Source organism: Megalops cyprinoides, chromosome 23, assembly GCF_013368585.1.
Source record: "Megalops cyprinoides isolate fMegCyp1 chromosome 23, fMegCyp1.pri, whole genome shotgun sequence".
Classification (NCBI taxonomy): domain Eukaryota; kingdom Metazoa; phylum Chordata; class Actinopteri; order Elopiformes; family Megalopidae; genus Megalops; species Megalops cyprinoides.
This window is the reverse complement of record NC_050605.1, coordinates 13,292,501-13,316,970: the sequence shown is the minus strand read 5'-3', so window position 1 is coordinate 13,316,970 and position 24,470 is coordinate 13,292,501. Positions and strand designations below refer to the sequence as shown.

Genomic DNA, 24,470 nt, shown 5'->3' with positions numbered 1-24,470 from the left:
ATCTAAGAGAATTACAACCATAACAAAATGCAATGTCTGAAGAGTTCACATATTTTTTTCATTGGCCATAACCTGTGAGTCACTTTGTTTAATGCTGCAACTGATCATTTGAATATTTTGCTGACACTATCATCTTTGAATTGCATTTTTATTATCACAGGTCCTCCTCTGTCATTTTTTGGGCAGCTGCTGAGCAGAGATCAGTGCGTAATGTGGTGCTATTCTGCTAGATCCAGCATGCCCGTATTACCTGTTTTCTATCAGAGAAAAAGCTCAAGGTGATGGAGTACCCTGACAGAGAGCCAGATGCAAGGCTCGAGCAAGTCTGGCAGGCAATGATTTAAGAGTAAAGCCAGACTTACAGCTTGGTTGAAGGCCTTCAAAGAGCTCACTTCTAAGAAATGAGTTTGGATGGATGTGGATTTGAGCCAGATCGCTCACTCTGGCACTCGAAAACATACATGAAACAGGGTGCTCTGCAGGCGTCCTTCAAGTCGTAGTCCTTGCACGCATGCATACTTATAGACTGAGTAATGCAGCAGCCGTGTGGCTTCACGAGGCAAAGACAAGTTAACTTTGATACCCAATACCACTAGATCAATGAGAAAATGGGGGGAAAAATACTACGAATATCATTATTCTGTGTGACAGGTTTTATAACTGAAATAAGTAGAGACCGCTGCTGATGGAACAATGTTTCAGGCATATTTTAAACAGGTGAAATCCTGCCATAATCAATGTAGCTACAAACGAAAGTAAACCGAGGTGTTCCAAAGTTGTGCTCCCTTCTACTGAATCAAAGTCAACAGAGCAGGGAAGTGAAATCAGCCAGACCGAAATCAATATCGCTGTTGCAAAAGTCAAAAAAACCTGTAGAAATGTAGAAATATTCTGTAGAAATAATCTGGGCACCAACCAGAATTTAATATTCCGTGCATAGATCTGTCAGTTTGTTTTAACAAATTTTGTCTGTCTGTCGATCCTTCAGATCCTTGTCTTAAAACAGCATCCCCCAACCGTTGCTGGCTGTCTTAAGTTGATCAGACAGGCAAGGGGGCAGCTCAGTTTGTACAAGGGGAACGGTCAATGAGGCTGAACCTCAATAGACCCATTCACGCTGTGTTAAAAGACATCGAATCCTGGCACGCGATTAGGTGAGCAGTAACAGTTAATACCACGAAATTCGAAGAAATGACATGGAAATCATTTAATGCAATTTGTTCATTTTACGCAAACCTGCCACCACCAGCCGACTGTTTTTCCTTTCTGAAAATTGGTCTTCAGATTGATTGGATAGACTGCACCATGTGACCAACCTCCGACTGGAGTTTCCACGACAGCTGGAAGCTGTGCGATCCGGGTGCTACGGTCATTTTTTAAAAAATAAAATTCTCTGCATAATTCAGTGTAAACAAAGAGAGTTTCAGCACCATGGGAGACAAGAAGAGTCCGACAAGGTAAAGCACATTTTTCCATTCGTAGCTTAAAAGCTAGGGATGTAGAGAAGATGCGGCGAGGATTTGAAACACTCAGCGAGCGCAGTATGTGTGAATAAGGCAGTCTCCACAGTGTAGCAACCATGGCGGACTGGCTGTTCTATTACAGTGTCAAATCATATACCTCGTAAAACGGACCGCTTTCGGTTCGCGGGGGGGGTTTCATCAGATGTTTACAAACAAGTGCGCACGCCTGCATACAGAACACCTGTAATCGCGAGTGTAAAGCTGTGCTTTCTGCCTTGTTGTTTTGTTTGAAGGCCGAAGCGGCAACCCAAGCCCTCTTCTGACGAAGGATACTGGGACTGTAGCGTTTGTACATTTAAGAACAGCGCCGAGGCATTCAAGTGCATGATGTGTGATGTCAGGAAGGGAACATCAACACGGTAAGTGGATTTAGTGATCCTCGATAATGTTACTGCCATTTTAATGCTCGTGTAACTGGAGGTGTTCAACTAGTATCAGTGCCGCAGTTACGATATGCTGTTTTCAAACTGAGGGGTAAACAATACATGGAATCAAAGCTCAAATCATTTTCACAGCTATCATTTGTAAAGATGTTTAGCGTAGACCCTTCATCAGCTGTCAGTGAAACAAGCTTGTAAAAAACGTAAAAATGTGTTCCTTGTGCAAATCTTACATCCAGCTATCTTGATTTTTCTAAAAAAAAAAAAAACAAACTAGTAGTTGTTTGAAATAGAAAGCGACCCGCGCAGATATGGAAATATTCCTAAAACTTAATTTTTTTTAGAATCGACCTCTGGGTAGCCCATTTGTGCTGGCTCCTTAGGTAACGTTAGTCAGTTTTGTATCTCTTTGCATTGCAAGCCAGCAAAGTTAACAAGTTTTATTTTCAAAGACTTCCGAAACGCTTAAGCTTAGGTCAAATTAAGCGTCCCGGGAAAACGCTATAACTCGTTTTTGTTTTTATATCATTTTTTTTTGTTGTGAGTGAAACAATTCCTTGGTCAAAAAAGAGTTCCTTAACATTATTTACATCTGCACGTAGTGGAAGGAAAGTGTCTGAATGCACTACACGTTATGTCTTAAAGCCTTATGGTGATGAGTCTCGAGAAATTCTTCACACTGAGGGCTACACCCAAGTTAAATAACCATTGAGAAACTGCTGCGCTTCACCTTTCTTTGTTAATGGGGGATGCACAACTCGATGTTAAAGGTTTGAAGTAGTTCAGGTTTTTCTGGCCCGATGTAGTCCTGTCTTTAAATAAATTTTAATCATTTCACAGGTTTTTGATATATTGCCGTAAATAGCGCATTAATGTAGTTTGACCTGAACAGGCCTGTCAAATTTTATGCTTGACACCAACAAACCAACAACAGCATTAAAAAACCTTGAGGCTGTCATATATAATGCTATTCTTCCCTTTGCGTTGAAGGGCATGACCATCCCATGTTAGAGTGGTCTGCCTCAAACACTCTTACGATCTAAGTACAGTAGATCAGATTGCATTTGTCTTCAAGCAGTGGCAAGGCTGTAAGAGTTGATGACCTCTGAGGAGGGGTGAGGAGACGTTCAGTTACTGCAGCTCCCTGGCCATCAATCACGCTGGAGTTTTTGTGGCTCTGTGAGAGCCCGTGGCAAAGCCAGCTGGCAACACTGAGCTATGCTTCTATTTGTCCTGATGTTAACGCTTTTGAGTAAAAAAAAAATAAATAAATAAAAAGCTGCTAAAAGAAATGTGTCGGTCTATAAATGTCCTTGCAAACGCAGTTTCTCTGACCTGTCTTTTCATCCAGACTAGACGGGGGCTGTCAGTTCAATGTCTCAGTTGTGACTTACCCTTTGTAATTAAGCTGTTTTTTTTTTTTTTTTTTTTTTTTTCTGAAGCATGGCAACGTTCAGTACGCAGACAGTGAAATTATCTGCATTGCCTCAAAGAAACGCCGTTGGGGGGTCAGCCCCCTGGAGCTGACAGAGCTGCTTAAAAGTAGAGGCATCCGCAGCAACTGTCAGGCACGATATGCTCCCGGCTCATTAGCATGCAAAAGGCTTAATCAGTGTGCAATCATCAGACGCAGTGTGGTTTCATTGGGACGTTTTATCAGCAGTGGGGTTGCATCACTGAGATGAGAGCACGGTAATGTCTCCTCCAGCAGGGATCCAGTTAGTGCCTGAGCAGCTGGAGGACCGTCTGCGTGCACTGTGATGAAGGTGACATGGTCACAGCCCAGATCAAGCTGTGGATGTGGATGCAGGCTGAACTTGGCAACGGGCTGCCTCGATCAGTGCTTCTGTAGAGGACATGCTTTATGAGCCAAATGTGGTATCAGTATGAAGGCGCTCATGGATTGGCTAAAAATATACGTTTGAAATGCAAAATTTCACATGAAACATACTTTACATTGTCTGTGATAATGGCTAATTTACTTTAATTTATCCAAAGCTCTCAATTTCCTCATTTCATCAATTTAGTTTCGCTTGCAGCAGATTTAATCAAGTGGGCCTAACCTGAAGGTAGACTAATGAATGCTGATTCTCTGTACATTTGGAGAAGGTTGCATGCGGGGGCTGAGAATGAAGATTAGTGCTTTATCAAGCGCAGCATTTGCATAGCTCTGATTTAAGAGATGAGGAAAGCACCTAACTGAAAGCACATTAATGAGAATGTGCTTGGAGATTATTCACAGTGGATCTCTGTTTTGACAGAGTTGTGAAATTAACATGAGGTCAGAAACGCAGCACTGTGACCTCGGGTCAAATGTAGGCTAATGATGTTTGATTCCAAAAGAGCTGCTCAATGTTCTAATCATACAAGTGAAGAAGGAAATGGGAGGTCTCATTTAGAAATGAATGCTAATGTATTCAGTGGTGATTCTGAATAAATGTAACCTTCTTTCATTAAGGTGAGACATATAAATATCATGCTGGCAGGTGCCACCTTTCACGCACATTTAACTTCTTCTTAGCCTTTCAAGGTAAAACAGTTTGCATTTGAAAACAGAGACATTGTCTATGATTGTACAGTGCCTAAATAAATCAACACCCAGTATGGCAAAAATGTAGTCCTGTCCCACACGTTGTCATTTAGGCTTTTTGTCTTAGGCATCTGTGCCATTTTTGTTTGTTTGCACATTTAGCCACATGAAGCAATGACTAAAATTTGACAGTGACATGGAATATGTTTTTGGGGTATATTTTCATAATTGACTTTGCTTGTCTTGCGTCAGCAACTGGCTTGATTTTTCTATGTTGATACATACTGGTAGAATGGCATGGTAGGTTTGTCTCATTGAGCAGCTAGTAGTACAGCTTGCCTGAATTCACCGTGCCACTCCAGATGGAATTTCCACCTGTTTGAGAAAAGGCTGTTTCCGCCCCGGGCGCTCCTGACCCGCGTTTTTCACTTTGCAGTGCAAATGAGCACACGCTGGAGTGAACTTCACCTGGGGCCATTGGTGGATCTTGGAATGAGAAACTGCTGATCTATAACACTGCATCAGCTACACAAAATCAACTGTCAACTCATTTTGGATTATAGAATGTCCCTAATTTGACACTTGGAGTGTTAGTGGGAATTTGTGCGATTCTAATACCTTTGAATCCAATAATTTCTGTCATTACTAACTGTTGGTGTAGTATTAGGATTTTAACCATGCTCTCTTTGTATTGAACTAGTTTATGTGCAAAAGCAAAGTAGTTGAATAAACTCTTCAGTTGCAAACACATATCACTGGTTTATTCCAATAAACTACAGTACATCATTTTCCCAAAATGGACAGTGACCAGATTGGTTCAGTGGTATCAAATCAGTTCTTATCTACACAATAAATCTTTTCATAAATCCCTGCATGTCTCTTCAGGGGAAGATGTTAGAATGAACAGTGAATGCATTTATAAAATATGTCACTGATCTACAAAAATGGAACCAGAATTACCATATATGCACTTGGAATAAGGCCAGATATTCCAGTATATGAATGTTTGCCATAAGATCACTAATCCAGTACTTAAATCAGCATTCAACTGCATGGTGATTAATAAAAAATGAACAAACCAGCTTTTGTTGTCTCATTAATATTCATTAGACAAAGCTTAAGAAACTTAAGAAAATAAGGCTCTATTGACACCTTTTTTCTGCTGGATACTGAATGCAGATCTCTTGCAGTGAATCATTATTTAAATAGAAAGAACTGACAATTTTTACAGCACTTAAGGGAAAAGCTTGTTTAGATCATTTGAATAATTGAGCTTGGCAGTCATAAAATATTAAAATATTAAATATTTGAAATGCACATCTCTAATATCCAGTACATAATGCCATATGTAAGGGGTAAATTTGCTATTGAGCCATTATCTTGTAGTCATATCTGTCCAATTGTAATCACTATATTATATTCATTATATGTTTTTTTTTTTCCATGATCAGCAGCAGCGGTGTCTGCCCCAGCTGAGACCTCCTGATTTAATGAGTTTTTGCTTTTAATACATGGACGCATTTTTAATTTCATCTCTGTACCAAGCTTACTGCAGTGAAACTAATGTTATGTAAATTTCAGAGCAAGCCATAAATGTATCTCCCTCAAATTATCGCACAGGGTTATTTAAACATCTTTTTAAAACATGTGCGGTACCAATTGCACAAGCATGTCTTTCCCCCCCCCCCCCCCCCCCCCCCCCCCTTTTTCTTCTTTTTATTGAATGTCAAAAGCGGCATTCCCTGAATATAGAAGAAAATCTGTTGAAGAAATGAGTTGTTGATTTGTGTAAATAGGAGAAGGGTTATAGCTTAGCTAAATTATGCTGCTTATGTGCAAGTCTCGTAGGACCAGGGGGTGAAATCTTTGGAACTGCTGTAAACCATAGGAGGCAAAGAGCCATCTGTTTAACATGGGGGTTACACAGAGCGGAGGCGACGGAGCAGCATGGCAGTAACATGTTTTGTCAGTGTGGGCGTCTAAGGACATTAATTATGTGCTGTATCTCTTCCCTAGTGTCTCTTTTATTGGAATGACAGGACAAAAAACTGAGGCATTGAAACAGGCTGGTCCTAAAAGGCTGTTGCTTTACAGTGGTTTTAAGACTGTATGCATGTATTTGATGACTATGTCACTAATTTACTTTTTAAAAAGTAAACCTGTTCATTTCCAAGCATGGTATAACTGACAATAGCAAAGTTATATTACCTACTTATTTTGTTTAGCATTTGCACTCTACTCTGTGTGGGCACATCATAGTATGCAGGATTGTATATTTAGATGTGATGAGATAATCTTGTCTACAAATGAACCAAAACCAATAAAAACACCTCATCACTGTTGTAACAAGCAGCATTTCGTTACAACAGTATTAACCAGGAATATTATCAAGTGCTTTGTGAAAGAACAGAACATAACACTGAAAGCCACAATCAAATCCTAGGATTGAGTGAGAAGTACAGCACAATATTTTGTAGTAGTTCTGCAGTTATGTACAGGTACATCGACTGTTTTTTCATTCTTTCTTTAATTTCCACCAACTCTTTTGGAAACAATATTTCTCTTGAGTTTTTAATAATGTCATTCAAGAGATGCTTTTAAATGATTCACGGAAAACGTTTGGCATTGTATTATTTGCATAACACATTGTGGTTTATTAGTCACTGGCACATTACTTGAAGATTGGACCTTTTGTGTTGCATCATCTCAGAGCTGAACATGCAGTGTGTTATTTTATTTTAATTTATATATGTATTCACTTTTTTATTTTATTTTATTTTATTTTACTTTTACCACCCTTAATGATTTTCACATATGTATGTCAGTGTCAGATTTAGTACCTGCCTAATTTCTGATGTAAATTAACAACTTACATGATCAAATTTTCATGTGTGTTGGTCCCAGGAAAAATGTTAAAATTGAGGAATTTAATGTATTTCAGCAACCATTAAAATACATTTAGAATAGAAGCATATATAAATGTTACTGGCTGAAATTGGCAAATATGGAGTTTTAATTACAGTGTTCATGAGTGACACCCAGAAAGGTCTTATATTGGGCCTCCTTTATATTTCTAATGAAGGCTAGAGGGGTTGGAAGCCATGATTAAAATGAGATTGAGGTTATTTCACAGAAATATCTGTGAAACAAGCATAAATGCATGACGTCACAGTGTCCTGAGGGGAAAATGAGGGAAATGTGTATCTCCCAGTGGTACTGTATTTGAAACAGCTGTGGGCGATGAACAGGGAATACGTGTGTGAAGATTAAAGTAGTGGTCCTATCACTGAGCCATGGGGAACACCTGTTGAAAGAAGGCTGAATAGCAGCACTAGTGAATTCCTATGAGGGAACAGCTGAGTTGACAGTGTCAGAAGGGACTGCAAAGCGTGACAGTGAAAGGCAGTCGACAGTGTGGGGCAGATGAAGTTGGGAGAGAAAGTAGTAGTTAGCATTGGTTGTGGCAGCAGTGGAAGGGTAAGAGAATTTGCTTCGAGAACAAGAAGAGATGAGGGGTTAATGCAATCATTGGCGTGCTGAGTACAAGGAATTATACAGCAGCTGTATTCTGTTCATTTACTCAAAGGCTTTTAATATCCTAATTTCATTGTGTCTGACTCCATTAGGCACAAATTGGGCTTCTGAAATGGATTGTGCAAGTGGAGTATTGATCGGCACGCACAGTATTTTCAGCAGAAGGCATTAATGTCAGAGGAGTCGCACTGATCCCTGAGCAATTCTCATTGAATTATGCTTTTATGTTGTCGTTGAGATTTCAGAGTGTAAATGGAGGCTGTCCTTATGGTGTAATAGAGAACATATAATGTACTCCTAATTGTGTTTATTGTGCTTCTCTGATTTTCATGGTTACACATGAAATTATGAATCCTGACGGTACATCATATTATCTCATTGTGATCTCCCATGAAAACCAATTAGCAAAATGCATTTTTTTTCTGAAAGAGACTGCTGCTAATTAAGCCTGTCAGCATTTTCTGTGAGATGTGTTGTGGGGCAAATGCTGCTAAAAGACTCCACTTTAGCATGTATGTAGGCCATTTATTTTTATTTGGTGGCCTTAATCCATAAATGAGCCATGGAGAAGTTCCAAGGGACAATTACAGATAAGTGGGACTTCTCCTGAAAGCGAAACCAAGTCTTGTGTGTAGTGTGGTGAGAAATCAAGTCAAGCAAATTCATTTTTCTCTTTAATGTATCTTGGGAAAATGTGTAGGCTTTAATGCTGGGACAGTAGGCACTTTTGTGTTACTGATATATCATCTAATGTTATCTGGAAAAATATTAATATTACTAATGAACATAAATTGGCAGGGTGAACCTGTATGTGGGCTGTTGTATAGCACGATAATGAAAACAGTTAATTATCTCAAATTACATGTACATTCCCCACTCTTAAATAGAAGTTTAATACCTAACCACTGAGGAAGTTCTGGTTTCTGGTGTGATTTCCAGAGTTCAAGCTGTCCCAGTAACTTTTGCAAATGAGAAACCTGTTCTCCTGAACTCAAGTGACTCCCGCAGTAGGCTCATGCTTTTTGATGTATGGAAAAAATTAAGTGAAGTCCACAATGGAGAAAGTAGTCACAAAGTGCAGTCTGACTGTAAATCATTTGCCGGCTTATTGTGTGTGATGTATTGGGTTGGACTGGGTGGATCTCTTGGTCAGCAAAGTCACACTCTGTACAGTGGCAAGGTAAACCCTGCTCCTGATTGCTATGAGGTAGCTCTGTGGAGTAACTGGCAGTTTCATGTACATCGGCGTGGGAGCTAACAGGTTTCTCCACTGCAGGGGTTTGCTGACAACAAATTTAAATTCAAAAGCCTTTTTAATTTCAACAGATGTTTATGTAGTTTTACATATGACGTCAGTATCTAATCCAGCAAAAGCAGTTATTGCTACATTTGCACAATGCTCCCCTGTTATTTCCAAAGTTATGTTCATTCTGGCCTGGTTTGAAAGAAATTCAAGGTTTCCAAACCAATGCTCAAGGCAATTCTGAACATACTTACCAGGTAATATGTGAGCACTTTATCAGAGTTTGCATGTATTTCATAGTCCCGTAGAGATCCACCCTTTGTCTGTACTCCATATACACAAAATCTCTGGGTTCAGTCATTTCCTCTCATGGCCTCTCTCACTTTTGCTTTGCAGATTACATGCAACTCTTTATTTTATTTTCACCCAATGACAAGCATATTGCTTCACGCATCGAGGCATTCCTCAATGATGTATCCAGCTGGATGATCAACAAACATCTCAAGCTCAGTCTCTGCTTATTAATGTGTCCTTCACAGACAATATAGCAGCAGCGACACGGAGCTACAGATCCCCGTGATATATCTGTCCATTTTTTCCTACCAGCTGAACACCATTCTTGGTCCAGGCCTTTGTGCTTCCCAGACTGGACTACTACAGTCTTCTGGCTGGCTTCCTGGCAAGTGCCATCAGACTTTTTCATCCAGTTCAAAATGCAGCAGCTCAGCTGATCTACAATCAAAATACATGCTTGTCACTCTCTCCTCGTCTCTCTATACTGGTCACCCCCATTTTGGGTCAGATAAAATTCAAAACCCTGGTTCCAGCTTCTGAGCAGCAAAAAGAACAGCATCCTCATGCTGTCAGACCCTGCACTGCCGTCTCTGGTCCCCCAGGTGTTCCTTTCTGTAAAGGTCCCTCATTGCAATTGTATCCCTTCTCTATGCTTAAATTACTGTCATTTAGCAGATGCTCTTATCCAGTGCGACTTACATAGTTTGCAGTTTTACATGCTATCCTTTTATACAGCTGGATATTTACTGAGGCAGTTGTGGGCTAAGTACCTTGCCAAAGGGTACAGCAACAGTGCCCCAGCGGGGAATTGAACCAGCAACATCTCGGTTACAAGCCCTGCTCCTTTTCACTTTGCTACACTGCCGCCTCATCATGGACTCCAAGTGGTGGAATGAGCTTCCCACAGATGTCAGGACATTGGAATCCCCGTCCATTTTCTGGCTCAGATTCAAGTATTCAGACAACATATTGGTTCCCTGAGTTCTGTTCCCCCACGCCCCCTCACCCATAGACTTCATTGTAGAAGTTTAGTGGTGAAACCAATTGTGGTTTTAGCATTGTAGACAAAAGCCTAGTGATAGTTTAAGCTTTTTTTGCATTGACAGAACATCCATGGTCAAAACAGTGAAGCAATACAAGCTTTGTGGCAGTGCAGATTTGGTGGCTAGAAACTGTTGGTTGTTAGTTTAAGGTTGAGCACCTTATGATAGAACTTATTCTCCTTGTGGCACTTCCCACAATGATATTGTATTTCATGCACAGCACTAATGATTCAGTAAATGGCTACTTGCCTAATCCAGTTGAATGCGCTTTTTGTAAGTCACTCTGGGTAAGCGCATCTGCCATATGAATAAATGTAAATGTTCTCTTGCAGGTCGTTTGAATGAAGACAAAAGGCTTTTATGCTTCTATGAGCTTCTCATGTTGCTATTTCGTTTGTTCGCTGTATACAAAATACAGTAGTTCCTTGGTTATTGTGGTATGGAAAATCTTATCTGATGTGTGGTGGGTTGTAGGTGTGAGACTGTTTATCAACCTAATAATGGAGGAGTGTGTTTATGTGCATTGAGACAGTGGCTGAAATAAAGGTTTACACCCAAGGGCTGTTCCCACTGTATGCTTATGCCATGGCAAGGGAACATGTGGATCTTTCACCAGCTCCATTCACACTGATGAATTTTTATCACAAACATTGTCTAAGCTTACGCATTTTGCTACAGAACAATTATGTAGTATGTGCTTCTTCTGTCTTAATTGCTTTGTAGTCTACAACACAAAGTCTTAAATTGGTGTCGGTTACACAATACAGTTGGCTATGTAGGTTGTGCCTCAGCTTGAAAATGTAGAAATTGAGAAATTTTGGAAAGGGATTTTTCCATGACAGTAATTGTGGTTTGTCATGAGCACTTCAAACGTAGCTGTGGGTTTGTGATTTTGCACTGCTGACTGTTACAGATGTAAAGGAGGTGTAGTACAAGAGGTGACGGCATACGAAGCTGTACTCCAGGAGAACGGAGCAGAATGCATAGCTCACATTGAGAAGGTTCAACAGATCATAGGTTGTAGACAACTACCTGACAAACCTAAACCAATCTCCTAATAGAATCCTCACATGCACATCCAAACCAATTTTAACGTCAACTGATCAAAGATCCCTAGTTAGCCTTTTGGAAGGCTAAAAAAAATCTGTCAGTTAAATGTAGTGATAGCAAGCTCATCAGTTTCCTCATTTATTTTTATTGCAAAAAATAAATCTTTATGTCTGATAATTTAGGATTTTTTTTAAGGCCATCTTCAGGTTTCTTTCAGCATCACAGAATTTGTGACGTAGCCAATTAACAGCTTTTAAGCTGGTCCAGGATCAGTTTTCTTTTATGTATGGATTTAGACAGGAGAAGCTTAACCTGGACCAGCATTCGGTGCACAGTCTCTCGAGAGGGACTGGCTCCTCTACACGTGAGAAAGCAGCACGTTGTTTCGATCTTGCTGAATGCAGTATTGTGGGCAGCATACGTACTAGTAACATGACCAGTGAGATTCTCTGTATAATGGAGACCAAAGTATATGTGTAAACAATGATATGGGGAAACTCTGCATCAACAGGCGCATATGTTCAAATACAGAATGATATATATTTCTGGTAAGTAAATGATATATAAATCAAAATAAGTGCAACTAGTATTTATTTTATGTGTTTGAATTTCTTAGCAAGGGGGGCAAGATTATTTTGTTTTTCACATGTATCCTGAGATTCATCTGATTCTGAACCCCAGCCTTGAATCACCACTGAGTCTCAGCCCACAGTTTGGGAACTACTGGACTACAGGACTTGCATCTCCTGATCTGTCTGTAGTGAGTTATGAGTAGCAAAGAATGTTTATGGAGTAGCTTTGTAATACAATACCCAGCATCAGACGAATGTGAAACTGTACTCTAGATTGTCACTTCTCCTTTGTTATTTGTACTTCCATGTAGACCCATTGAGATAAGTGGTTTAAATTAAAACCACAAACTTTTACTCCTGGCAACTCCTTAGTGAATTAAATCTTTGACCACAAATCTAATTTCAGATTTTGACTCCATGGGTTTTTAGCAAAGAAGAATGCAATTATCCAGTTGAAAAGTATTTAGTTGTTTCATTATTCTTTCGTCTCATTTCCATTCATGAAAAGATTATAGCACCTTTGAGTTGGAGAGTCTATCCCTCTTTGTTGACATTTTTTTCTTAGGAATAAGCAGTTCTCTTTAAAAAATGTGTTTTTGACAGTTGAAAACAGTAAGCAATTTCTGTCAAAAATATCAAGGGAGAGTGTGAAGTGTTGTTATTATAAGTTTATCATTCAAATGTTGGGCCAAAGTTTTAATGGAATTATTAAAATCCACTATCATAGTGACCTTTCTTCAAGGTCATTCTCATTATTTGCTTCTCTGTTCCAGGAAGCCGCGTCCAGTTTCCCAGTTGGTTGCACAGCAAGTAACCCAGCAATTTGCCTCCCCCACACAACCAAAGAAAGAGAAAAAAGACAAGACAGATAAAGAAAAAACTGAAAAGGAGCCAGCACTAAAAAAGAACAGCCACAAGAAGATGAGGTAACAATTTGTCATATTGCCTACCAGATCAGTGCTTGTATGTTTCATGTCTCAGAAGGGTATACATTTTGATGATCAGTTTTTTGTGTATTTTAACAGGTAGTTGTCAGTTCATGTAAAAGAATATGTCAATTTGATGTATTTTCTATCCTGTTTTGATAAAAGAATACAAGCTGGCTGCATTGTTTGTGGACAAATACACAATCTCCTCTAGCCTTGTCCTATCAAATTCCATCCATCAGAGAGTTTGATTGTGTATTCTTCTCTGCCTTGTCCCCCCAGGCCAAGATTAAAAAATGTGGACAGGAGCAGTGCACAGCACCTGGAAGTCACAGTTGGAGACCTGACTGTTATTATCACAGACTTTAAGGAGAAAACAAAGTCCGCGCCGACGTCCAGCGCTGCCTCGGCAGACCAGCACAGTCAAAGTGGCTCCAGTTCTGACAACACTGAAAGAGGAATCTCCAGGTCGTCCTCTCCCCGAGGGGAGGGCTCATCAGTCAACGGGGAATCCCACTAAAAGCACCCCTCGTGTACCCCCTGTTTATTTAGTCATTGCTGAACATGCACATGTTGTAGAACTTATGCCAAGATATACCACAAGTCCTGGTTACAGGCGAGACACACCCCCCGTTTTCATGATATGCAGGCATTGTGGTTGGCATTTTGGAAGTCTTCCAGAATGTTTTCTGTCCTGGTCAGTTTGTTGTTCTCAACAAGAGTTGTTACCCATCAAAATCATTTAAAGTCAATTGTAATTTTTTTTTTGTTGTCCCTTGGTGATGAGAACACACAGAAAATTGTATTTTTATCCCCAATTGGTACCAGCTGTAGAGCACCATGTGAATGTGGTAGTATTTTACATCAAATCAGTGTTATATTGTTAATATTCACAGTCATCTATTTCTATCCCTTTTCAACATGAAATCTATTGTGGCATGAAATGGATCAGGGGTTTAAGCAATTGTTTAAGATAGACGAGTAGCATTATGAGAGAAAGTGTGAAGCGGCTCTCTCTTATGTGTAAAATGACATTGATAAGTCTAACTGTGATAGCGACAGAGCTTTTTCTCACTGACTTAATGCACCTGCTGGTACTTGGTGTGGTTTCATGAGAAAATATTCTTTAAAAAAACACGTGTATTATGTTTTGCCAACATTTTACAGCACGTTATTATAGATTATATCACTGTTACATTTATGGGTATAACCAAGCCGTGCTGTTATGTGTATGAAACATCTCAGTTAATTACATTGTTTTACTGTCAGAAGAAAAAAAAAAGTTTATTAGTAAAAGAATGAAATTATGAATTTGATGTTAAGAAGTCAGTCTGCTTCTCGTTCATTTTATAGATGCTAGCTTGTCATTAACAGTGGTTTATAATATAGAAATTATCACAAAATAAAATTAAAAGTTATAGACTCCTTCATAAAATGCATCTTAAATATGAAGTTATTAGTGTCCACATTTTTGGGGCTTGTGGTCATGGGGTTTTTGGTTTATTGTGACCAAGAGGAATGCATTCTTGTCATACGGTGGCGCGTAGTGTGGAAACAGAGGGCCTCAAAAATGAGAGGTTGGGAGTTCAGGTCCTCCTGAGAGAGCAAGAATGCAGAATTCTAACAGCTGTGATTTGTGTCACGGTCCTGTAGTAGCACAAAGCTGTAGCGCTTATCTCCACGTTCACAGGCATATCTTCCAGCGTTGCCAGCGGCAGACGAACCCCAAAAAATTATGCCACTTCCGCTGGCATTTCCCAAGGTTGGCATAAGCATTGTGGGTGAGTTCTAGGAACTGTGCGGTTGCTTGTGTGGGGGATGTGATTCACATTGGTCTTAGGTCAGCAGCTGCAACTTTAATTTCCCCCTGGAAAAATTATTCAACAAGAACTTTCCATCTTTTGATTGCTTTTTTTTGATGGAAAGGATGAAATATGTCAGATGCTGATCTCCTGTGTGCCTCATGGGATTAAAGGCCTTTTTTGCATCTTGGAGAATGGGTATAGTGAAATGACATTGTCACACAACGCATTTGCAGAAAATGGCTCTGCTGTTTTCTCATCACTGGTGGGAGACAGATTTGGTCCTATGCAAATGATAAATTTGACATTCACAAGCCAAACCTGAGGAAATATTTGCACATCCCTCCCATGTCTCACTCAAAGATGTGCATAACAGTTTACCCCACGACAGCTGACATGGTGGCGGATGGGTTAGGACTCTCTGCCTGGCCAAGTCTCTTGTTTGGCTCCCAGTATGCCCAAATCTTTTTCATTATTCTTTGTTGGTATTTTTCTGTTGGTTCTACCTGTAATGACTTATGTACACTGTTGTGAAGTAGATACTTGTCCACCATCATACTGCTCTGATTTGGCTTTGATGGAAGATGCTGACTTAACAAGCCAGCAGCTGTGGGTTTAAATCCTCACACCTGTTTTTTCCAACGGTTTCTCATAAGACGTAATACATATAATCTACCAGGCGATGGCAGTGTTGCAGATGAAGGAACATCAGCTAGCAGGTACAGATGAGGTAAGTAGGAATGAAGTTCTGGTTGGCGCATTGTCTCTAGTGTGGGGTCAACTCTCACTAATTCTCTCATGCTACTCAATCATCAGTGTCTAATCACCGCACTCCTCGAAACACTGCATCTTTGTCATACACTATAAACAGAACTTGAAGGTGGCATTGTTTCCCCTTCCTCTCCCATATCCCCCAGACCTGACCTTCAGGTCTCCACAAAGATATGTGTTGGTTTTATGCAAAAGTTAATGCAAAGCAATAGTGGGAGCAACTCATGCATCATAAATGCATCATCACCATAATGAAAACTCACTTGTATGCATATGCTTGGTAAGGATCTTGTTTTGTGTCCCCTTTAACCCCTAAGCCACATCTGAAAATGCAGTAAAATACAGTAGTAGTTATATAGTACGCATTTCAGGACATGAGCTGATTTTCATTTTCTAAGAAGCAATTTGGCAAAGAAAGGCTGCATTTCCCTTCTGACAAAGTAATTACAAGAATTAGTAACATATGTATTTCAGGGTTTTTTTTGTTTTATTTTGCTTTAGTATTGGCATCTTGTATAAAAAATTAAGTGTTAGCTGGCTAGATAATGATTTGTGAAAATATTATTGATTGATTTTTCCCTAAAAGCCTATGCACTGTCAGCATTACAGAACAGTGTATGAATGAGGGCCTTCATCTGCTTGGCTAAGTTAGCTTGCTGGATAAGGGAGACTGCTGAACAAATAAATACACAAATCCTAATAATCAGCATCATAATCATAATGCTAATGGCTCCTCCTCTGGTGTGTATTGACTCAACTACTGCCATTCCCTCAGAGCAAACAAATTAAGTGAATGGTTCAGAGTTTATCGGTGGAGGGAAAGATAATGGTGTTTTATTATTATTAATTACACGGGGAGTGCACTGTTCAGTGGGCCAGAGCTCTTCCAGTCACTCTGCCTAGAGGGAAATGGTGAAACCTGAGCTTGCACCAGATCACAGATTCTTGGTTTAATGGACAAGAGGACAGACACGAGCACATTGTGCTGTCTCCACTGTGCACCTTTTACAATGATAGTCACAGGAGGTTACACACTAGCTAACCTAACCTTGCTCTGCTCCTGGATTTACAGGACAGATGATTGTAATTTGGCATTGACATTTTTCATATTTGTTTTCCCACTGTGAACAGAAAGGTTAATTTAATACACTGGGTTTGGCAATGTAGTGCTGTTTAATGCGGAGCACATTTTCCGTGCCCTGTGAGGTGCAAGAAGTTGGGAATGTCTTACTGTAAACCCTATTGAAGACTGCCCCCTGGTGTTTGTAGAATTAATTGCTTAAGGGATTCAGCCTTTATGTTGGCCATGCCTCATGAAAAACACCAGCAATGGAATAGTAATAACATTTATGATGGAGGAAATGGTGAGAACATCACTGCAAAACACTATGGAATAAATGTAAAAAAGGACACTGACTGTGAGGACACTGACTACTCATAACAGCAGAAACACTCACTATAACTGCCACAGGTTCAAATTTCAGTCAAGCTGCCTGGTCGCTAGGAAAATCCTACAGCCTGCCTTGTCCTTTTGCTGATCTTAAATAAATAGAGATGATGTTTTAAAAAGAGGTGTGTGGCCTGTAATGAAACTGACAGTATCCAGTTTCAGAGAAATTTTGAATGTGCTTTTATTTAGTCTTTGAGAAACGAAAACCCAGGAAAAGCTTTTATTAGTCAGCCTTATAAGGGTGACTGACATGATGTGCATTTGATTAATCAGTACCCAACTGGACACTTACTGTGAATGTAATTACCAAATACTGACTTTTTCAGGAAAGCTGAGGACCCTTGGCCTATCAACCTCATGCTGTGAGCAGTTAACCACACTAGGGGATAATGGTAGTGAGCCAGTAGCCATACCAGCCAGCAACTCTCTCCTACCCATTAGCAGAAGCTAAGCAGGGTTAGATTTGATTAGTACAGTCGTGCACTGCTTAACGTCCCTTCAGACAACGTCTGTTTGCATATACGTCCGTAGTCCCATAAGGTTATAATAAAGTTTAAAAATCCCAATTACAGAATGGGACGTAGTGGATGTAACCGGACGTAGTGAAGGCAACGCTTCCCACACGCAACACGTGTATCTCATGTCTCATGGAAATAAAGCGATTGCGCTGCCAGGTGTATAATGGTACAGTACATAGTATACCAGATACTGTATATAGTATGGTTTTCGCACAACGTCCAAATCACAGAATGTATCGTGGACGTTAAGTGAAACATAGCTGTACTTGGATAGGACCTCCTGGGAAAGCCAGGTTGCTGCTGGGAGTGGTGTTGGCTGGCCAGTAGGTGGCACTGTTTCCTCCGACCCTAACAGTAATCCAATGCCCCACTGCAGTAACCAAGATTCTGTGCTGCAGGAGATGGCATCCTTTGGAAGAGACATTACATTTACATCTACATTTATTCATTTGGCAGATGCTTTCATCCAAAGGGACTTACAAGTGAGGTAGAGTACAACACAAGCAAAAAACCATGAGGAGGCAACAATATTAGAAGCGCTGCATGACCAGGTATCAGTGGTTGGATGTAACGTTAGATGCAACAAGCGCGTTATACCATTAGATTACATTTTTTTTATAGTTTAGTAGGAAACAGTTTTGAGACATAGGGAATTCCTTTAGGGGGTATTGGTTCAGGTGATATGGGCGGCTACAGGTCCTGTCCTGATTCTCCATGGTCATTAAAGATTCCACTAGCACTTCTTGGACAGAGTAGAGGGTTCCTGATGACCTGCCTAAATTCCCAAACAGGCTCTTTCAATCTGGCCATCTACTAATCCCCCAAAGCAAATGGCCTGATGTGTGGTGAGTGTTCTTATGCAAAATGTCTGCTGTGCATCACCCAGGTGGGTGCTATATATTGGTGGTGGTTGAGGTAAGTCCTCCCTTTCACCATGAAGAGTTCTGAGAACCTTAACAGGGTGAAAGGTGCTACATAAATGTAATCCATTATTATTAATAATATTTCATATAATGCTCTTAAAGATACTTCCTATAACAGTGCATATTAGTTAGCACATATTAATATAAGTTGAACAAACTTGATCTGCACAGATATACAGTACTAGCATCATACTTCTGCCTTGAATGCCATCTTCATTGTTTACTTTCTGTGCTGATCTTCTGCAGTGATTGCATAGGTACTGTCAGTAAATAAAAACTTTGGTTACCCCTGCGAATCCAATTTGCCGAGCTGATAAGACAAATGTTACAAACATCTTCTTTTCTTGGACAAAATCTGTCTTGCTGGCTCCCTTTTTCAGCCTTTCTCACCCTTGCTTCTGTAGTTCTGTTTCCATGGATCTGTGAGTGTATGTGTATGTGAATATCTGGTCCCTGGCTTGTATTCTCTCTGGTCTACAAAAACGTTAAACACACCAAGCTGTTGATCAAATCCCAGAGGGAAACACTTAATCAGGGTGAAACTGCCGCTCCGCCGTATTTTGCATGGTGAACAAAGGCTTCCTATGCATCCTGACAGATTGTGTTTAAGTAGTCATAATGCTATCCAGTACTGTACATTCTGTTACAACACCTTTCTGTCTCCTGTTCACTTGTGTCCTAGCTTGCACAGCAGCACAATGAAACAGAGTGGGCTGGGCAGAGGGCTGTTGGATGTTGGATGTGGGTTGTTACAGGTATGTTAAGAGCAAGCCAGACTTGTCAGAGGGCCTGGGAGGTTAGAGAAGCCTACGCTGCAGGGAGTAGTGGCCTGTGACCAGAGGCTGGATGAGACCCCCGTTGTGCTCAAACCTGCCTCCTCTTTACAGAGGGCCACAATAAGAAGAGGCAGAACAAGGGAGAGAGGGAGACATACAGCACCAGAGAAAGATGGGTTTGTTGTAAGCTTGGATGCTTCTCAAATAATTCAGGCATTAGCACTTCAGTCCTTAGTTTGAAAGCAGCTGAGAAACACCGAGGTGTGCCATTATTGTACATAATATAAATGATCTTATTGTTATATGTTTTGTACATCTGAGGCTCCATTGTGACAAAAGCAATCAGTGTGGTGCATGACAGAAACAGAAAAGAAAGGCAGACAACTGTTAATGGCATGCCTGTATCTCTGTGAGTTGATATATTATGTTTGAACTGTAATGATAACTTTTGTGTGATAACAAAAAGTGCTGATCAGTATTTCCGTTTTGTAATTTTCAGCAGCCATTTCTCTTTCTCTTACGTGTATCTTGTGGAACTTGATTTTTTTCCATGTTTGCATGAAATTGAGCAGCGTTTGCATTTATACACAGATTAACGGATCATGTGACTAGATCATAGTGACTACTATGCTGTGAAGATTAATTCATCTGTACAGATTCTGCACTTTAATGTGAAAATGCACTGTTTGACTGAACAGAGTGTGTTCAGAGCAGGTTCACTAGATGTGTGCTTCATGCTCAAAGCTTGTGAGAAATGTAGTTACACATATTGTGATACTTATATATCTATGTTAAAAGGTATGAAATCTTTGTAATAATTCAACTGATGTCAATATTTTTATACATATATATTTTTATATTTTAGTTTTATTTAAATTCTCTAATGTGATGTGAAGAGAAAGAACATTACTATAGTATCTGGTAAAATACTAAAAGTGAGAAATGGAATTATAATGGGTATGGATTATTAGATTATTTTTCTACTTTTGTTAATTAAGTAAAACAAATGAAAATAGAGTGGAACACAATTATCAATTTAAACTTAGTTCACATTTCGCTACTTTCAGTTGGAGGCCTGGTCCATTTAGGTCCACAGCATTCTTTATCCTGGACCCTGCTGAGAACTCCAAGGGGTGGAACAAACTGTTCAGTTCCTGTGATTGCCAGGAGCTTTTCCTGCTTGTGAGTTCCTTTCTGTCCTTACACGCGCAATGTGTGTCTTGCAGCCACAGTGGAAGTGAAAAACATGCAAATATTCAGAGCCTAATTCCTTACACATTTTTATTGTGTAATTAAGGGCACAACTGGAAAGACCCACAAACAAATAGTAATACATGTGGGCTGATAAATAGTTTGACAAATTAACAGTGTCACTCCCTCCGCTTTGGGTTGAATGTGTGGCAGATTTTGTGAGGGGTTTTTTGATAAAGTCACAGAGGATAAGAATGTTGATCCAGTGTGGCTGTGTTGTTCAGATTATCCTGAAGGAAGTGGACACCCTGCTGTACGTAACCAGAAATATACACTTCCTGCGCCCTTTGGAGAATTCCTGGTCTTTGAATTTCTGGTCTTTAATGTTTCGGTTTTACCTCCACCCTGATGGTTGACATGGTGCCATAGGACAATGACCCACGCTTTGTCACCTGCTACAGCTGCTTTACCCAACACTCCTATGGGGAGACGGGGGTCAACTCTGGGGTCGCACTCATGAACATGACCAGGATTAGGGAAAAATACTTCAGGGTAGGGCGATTCTCATTACAGAATGGCAAGCAATAGTCTTTTGGGAAAATATGCGAGGGAATATCTTAAGTATCTGGTGAGAATACAAAAGTACCATTATCCTGAAACCTTGGTAAAAGCCGTTTTTCAGCACATCTTTTTTAACACTGTCATTGACCAGCAGAGGGCACAGTTGTCATTCTCCTGCATTGAACACTCTCGGTTTTGTTCTATGAGAATTATGTTTGGTCAATGGCAGGTACTTAGGGATAGAAGTAGAATGGTTACTCCAGATGGAGAAAAAAACGTCAGACCTAACTATATTAAAATAGACTTAATCCACCGGGGAGAAAGTCAGTCAGAAATCTGATGGAATAAAACAGCCTCTCGTACAAAGGATTACCATTATTAACCATTACAGTTCAGTGTGTGACTCACCTAAGACTGTACTCTAGTGATTACAAAATAAAATGACCTCCACTGCACTATCATGAAAAGACCCGATGATACCATTGCTCCAGAAATACAAGACGAAAATTACCTGTGGAGACCGGGTAGTGCTCATTTTGATCCTACATCACAACCCAGGCGAACCTTGACTTTTCAGTATAACCCAGAGAAGCCACCATTTTTCCTTACAACCTAGTTATACCCCCTCTTTTCACCACAACACAGGTAAACCCTGACTTGTCAACACTAACCAGGTAAACCACCCCCTTACACTGCAACCAAGGTAAATCCTCACTTTTCACCACAGTTCAGATAAACCTCCATCTTGCTACAGCTCTGGTAACCCCCCACAGACAGTACAATACTTGTTCATCTGTACCTGGTGAATGAAGCAAGCTGATATCATGACCAGGCAAAGTGTCAAAACTGCAGCTATGAGAAAGCCAAGTTCTTTGTACTCATGTTGCTTTGTAACTTGAAAGAAGCACTGGCTTCTGTTTTGTTGGAGCTAAGAAAACTGTTGAGTGAAAACTGCTTCAGTGCATTTTGTCTCTGCTGCATGCCTGCGTAACAGTGTTGTGAAACTCACCTCCTGGAAGGTTGTGTGTCAGCTGGGTTTTACTTCAGCCTCTGTTCTTGAGTATTTAATTAGCTCTGTAATTAACTCGGTTGTGTCATCTGTGAAATTGTGAAAAATATCTGTCACAGCGGGAGACTGCATATTTGCACTTTGCTCAAGAAACAGTTTGCTGCAGTGTATTATTGGGGGTGTACTTGTGTAAATATATTGTTGGTAGTTCAAAGAAAAGCCAAGGGACTTGGGCACAACAAAAATATATTGCAAGGTCTTCTGGGAACTGTTCAGAATCCTTGTTATTGAAAAAGGCTTTGTGCAAGGACATTGTTTTACTTGTGAATATGTTTTTGTAAGTATTTGTGGCATAGTGGTCCAGGCAAACAGAGCTCTCTCTAGTTGGTTGGCATGACCATGCCAATGGAACTACCACCCTGACCACTGCATCTCCACTGGGCAGGAAAGGGTCTCTATTCTCCATGGAAACCGAGATATTTCTGGCAAAAAGCAGCTGCCATTCAGAGCCTTCTGTGAAGCTGTTCAGAAGGCAAAGAGGAACCTAATAAGGACAGCCTTATGAGGAGAGAAAGCAGGAGGAATCATGTCCCTGTTCATGAAGTAGAATGGGAACTGTAGTTTATTTCACACTGGCCTCACCAGTCACATGTTTAAAACTAGACTTCTACACCTCTGGTATGTTAAATTGACCAACCTTTACAAACCCCTTGTGTTCTGGAGGTTTCATTCCCTCGTATTGGACTTGTTTGTTTTCTAATTTCTGCTGCTTTAATGAAACCACCTGTGGAGCAACATTTGTTTAATCACATCATCAGTGTGCTTTGGATCATTGCTTTTCTATTAAAAAACGTCTGTCCATCCAGCAGAAAACGCTTAATCGATAGCTCCCTTAAGTTCGCTGTCAGTCGTCCATCAGCAAAGTGAACGGCTAATCCCAGCTGTGCACATCCAGAAGCACCAATCAACCTTTAATGCTCTAATCTTGGAGCTCCGCTGCCTGTCCACCATTAATCAGCCCATAGGTGTGCGATCGCCACCCCCCCCCCCCCCCCCCCCCCATCACCCAGGGAGAGCCTTCCCTTTGCCTTTCCCTGATAATCCGATCTCCTCTTGTTTGTTTCATCAGACTGGATGTTTCATTAGAGGCCCGTTGTCCATTAAGACCTGCTCCAGCCCAATTAGCATCAGCGTGGCCAGACTTCTCGGCCATTAAGTAAACGAGCCGGCTTCATTATGGAAGGGCGGCCGATCAGGCAGTAATCAGTCTCTCCGACAGCACACCTACAGACACCTGAGCACCCTCTGGAAGCACACCCGATCGCTCGACCCGAGGCAGGCTGTTCCGAGTCTCAGAGCTTAAACTGGACCCATCAAGGGGAGAAAGCATCACCCACAGAAGTCAAATGTGCACCACCGCTGGTAAACAGCATCTTGATTCATATTCCACAAAAACGTGAGTTGCAGCATTGGTTTTGTAGCCATGTTGATGCAATCTGTCAATGCAGTCATTCTCTTGTACGGCGTCGGGGTCCTGGCAGTTGACTGTTCTGTTTTGTGGTGTATGTCCCAACCATGATTCACATAGTTCCCTCTAGCGCCTCCATCCTCACAGACTAATGGCCTCCTCCACTCATCCCCGCCGCCTCCTTTGGGGAAACGAGGAACGTGGCCCTGTCTCCGAGCACTGCCAGGAACTTGTAATTTGCAGCGCGCAAAAATCCAAGGTGGCTGTCCCCAGACACAATATCCAGGACTGCAGTGCCTCTGGTGATAAAGTGCCCCCACCATTACGCTGCGAGGCACACGGAAGAGTTGTAAAAATTTAGTGCTGATGGTACATTTAGAATGGCGGATGTGATGTGGACAACGCATCACCGTCCGCATAAAATCAATAGGAGACAGTAAATGGGACTTTATTGCCGGCTGATGTGCGCACGCCATAATAAACCAGTGTTCTTTTAGTGACCTAATGCTAGGCCAAACTGAAGGCAAATGAGCGCTCATAAAAATGTAATTTCTCTTTATTTCCTGTGAGCGTTGTAAAAGTAGTTTCATTATTGGAAAGAAAAGAGTACTGATTCTTTATTCATGAATATGACTGAAAAGAGCCTGTCTTGTAGTTTGATTTAATGATGTTGACTGCTTCATTAGAGTCGGTGCTCCTCCGTTCACTTTGTTGCAGTCAGAGGTGACGTTGGAGTAGACAGCACAAGGTCCCATTATTCCACTGGTGTTTAGTGAGCAAACCGCTTAAAAATGCCACATCTTTTGACATGTCCTAAAGATACAGCTCTTTTAAAGCCTCTTGCGTTTTGAGAGACTTTCCTCTCAGAATAATAATGTGTACTCCCAGCCAAATCATATTTAATTT

General features: G+C 40.7%; 1 protein-coding gene across 1 annotated transcript; it reads left to right on the top strand.

The window, feature by feature from the left end:
- Nucleotides 1-1,330: 1,330 nt before the first annotated feature.
- Nucleotides 1,331-14,309, top strand: LOC118770386 (YY1-associated factor 2-like). The gene is made up of 4 exons (XM_036518027.1): nucleotides 1,331-1,457; nucleotides 1,757-1,882; nucleotides 12,943-13,095; nucleotides 13,378-14,309. Exons 1-4 carry the CDS (start codon nucleotides 1,432-1,434, stop codon nucleotides 13,613-13,615), a joined length of 543 nt encoding a protein of 180 aa, XP_036373920.1. The 5' UTR covers nucleotides 1,331-1,431; the 3' UTR covers nucleotides 13,616-14,309.
- The last annotated feature ends 10,161 nt before the right edge of the window (nucleotides 14,310-24,470 follow it).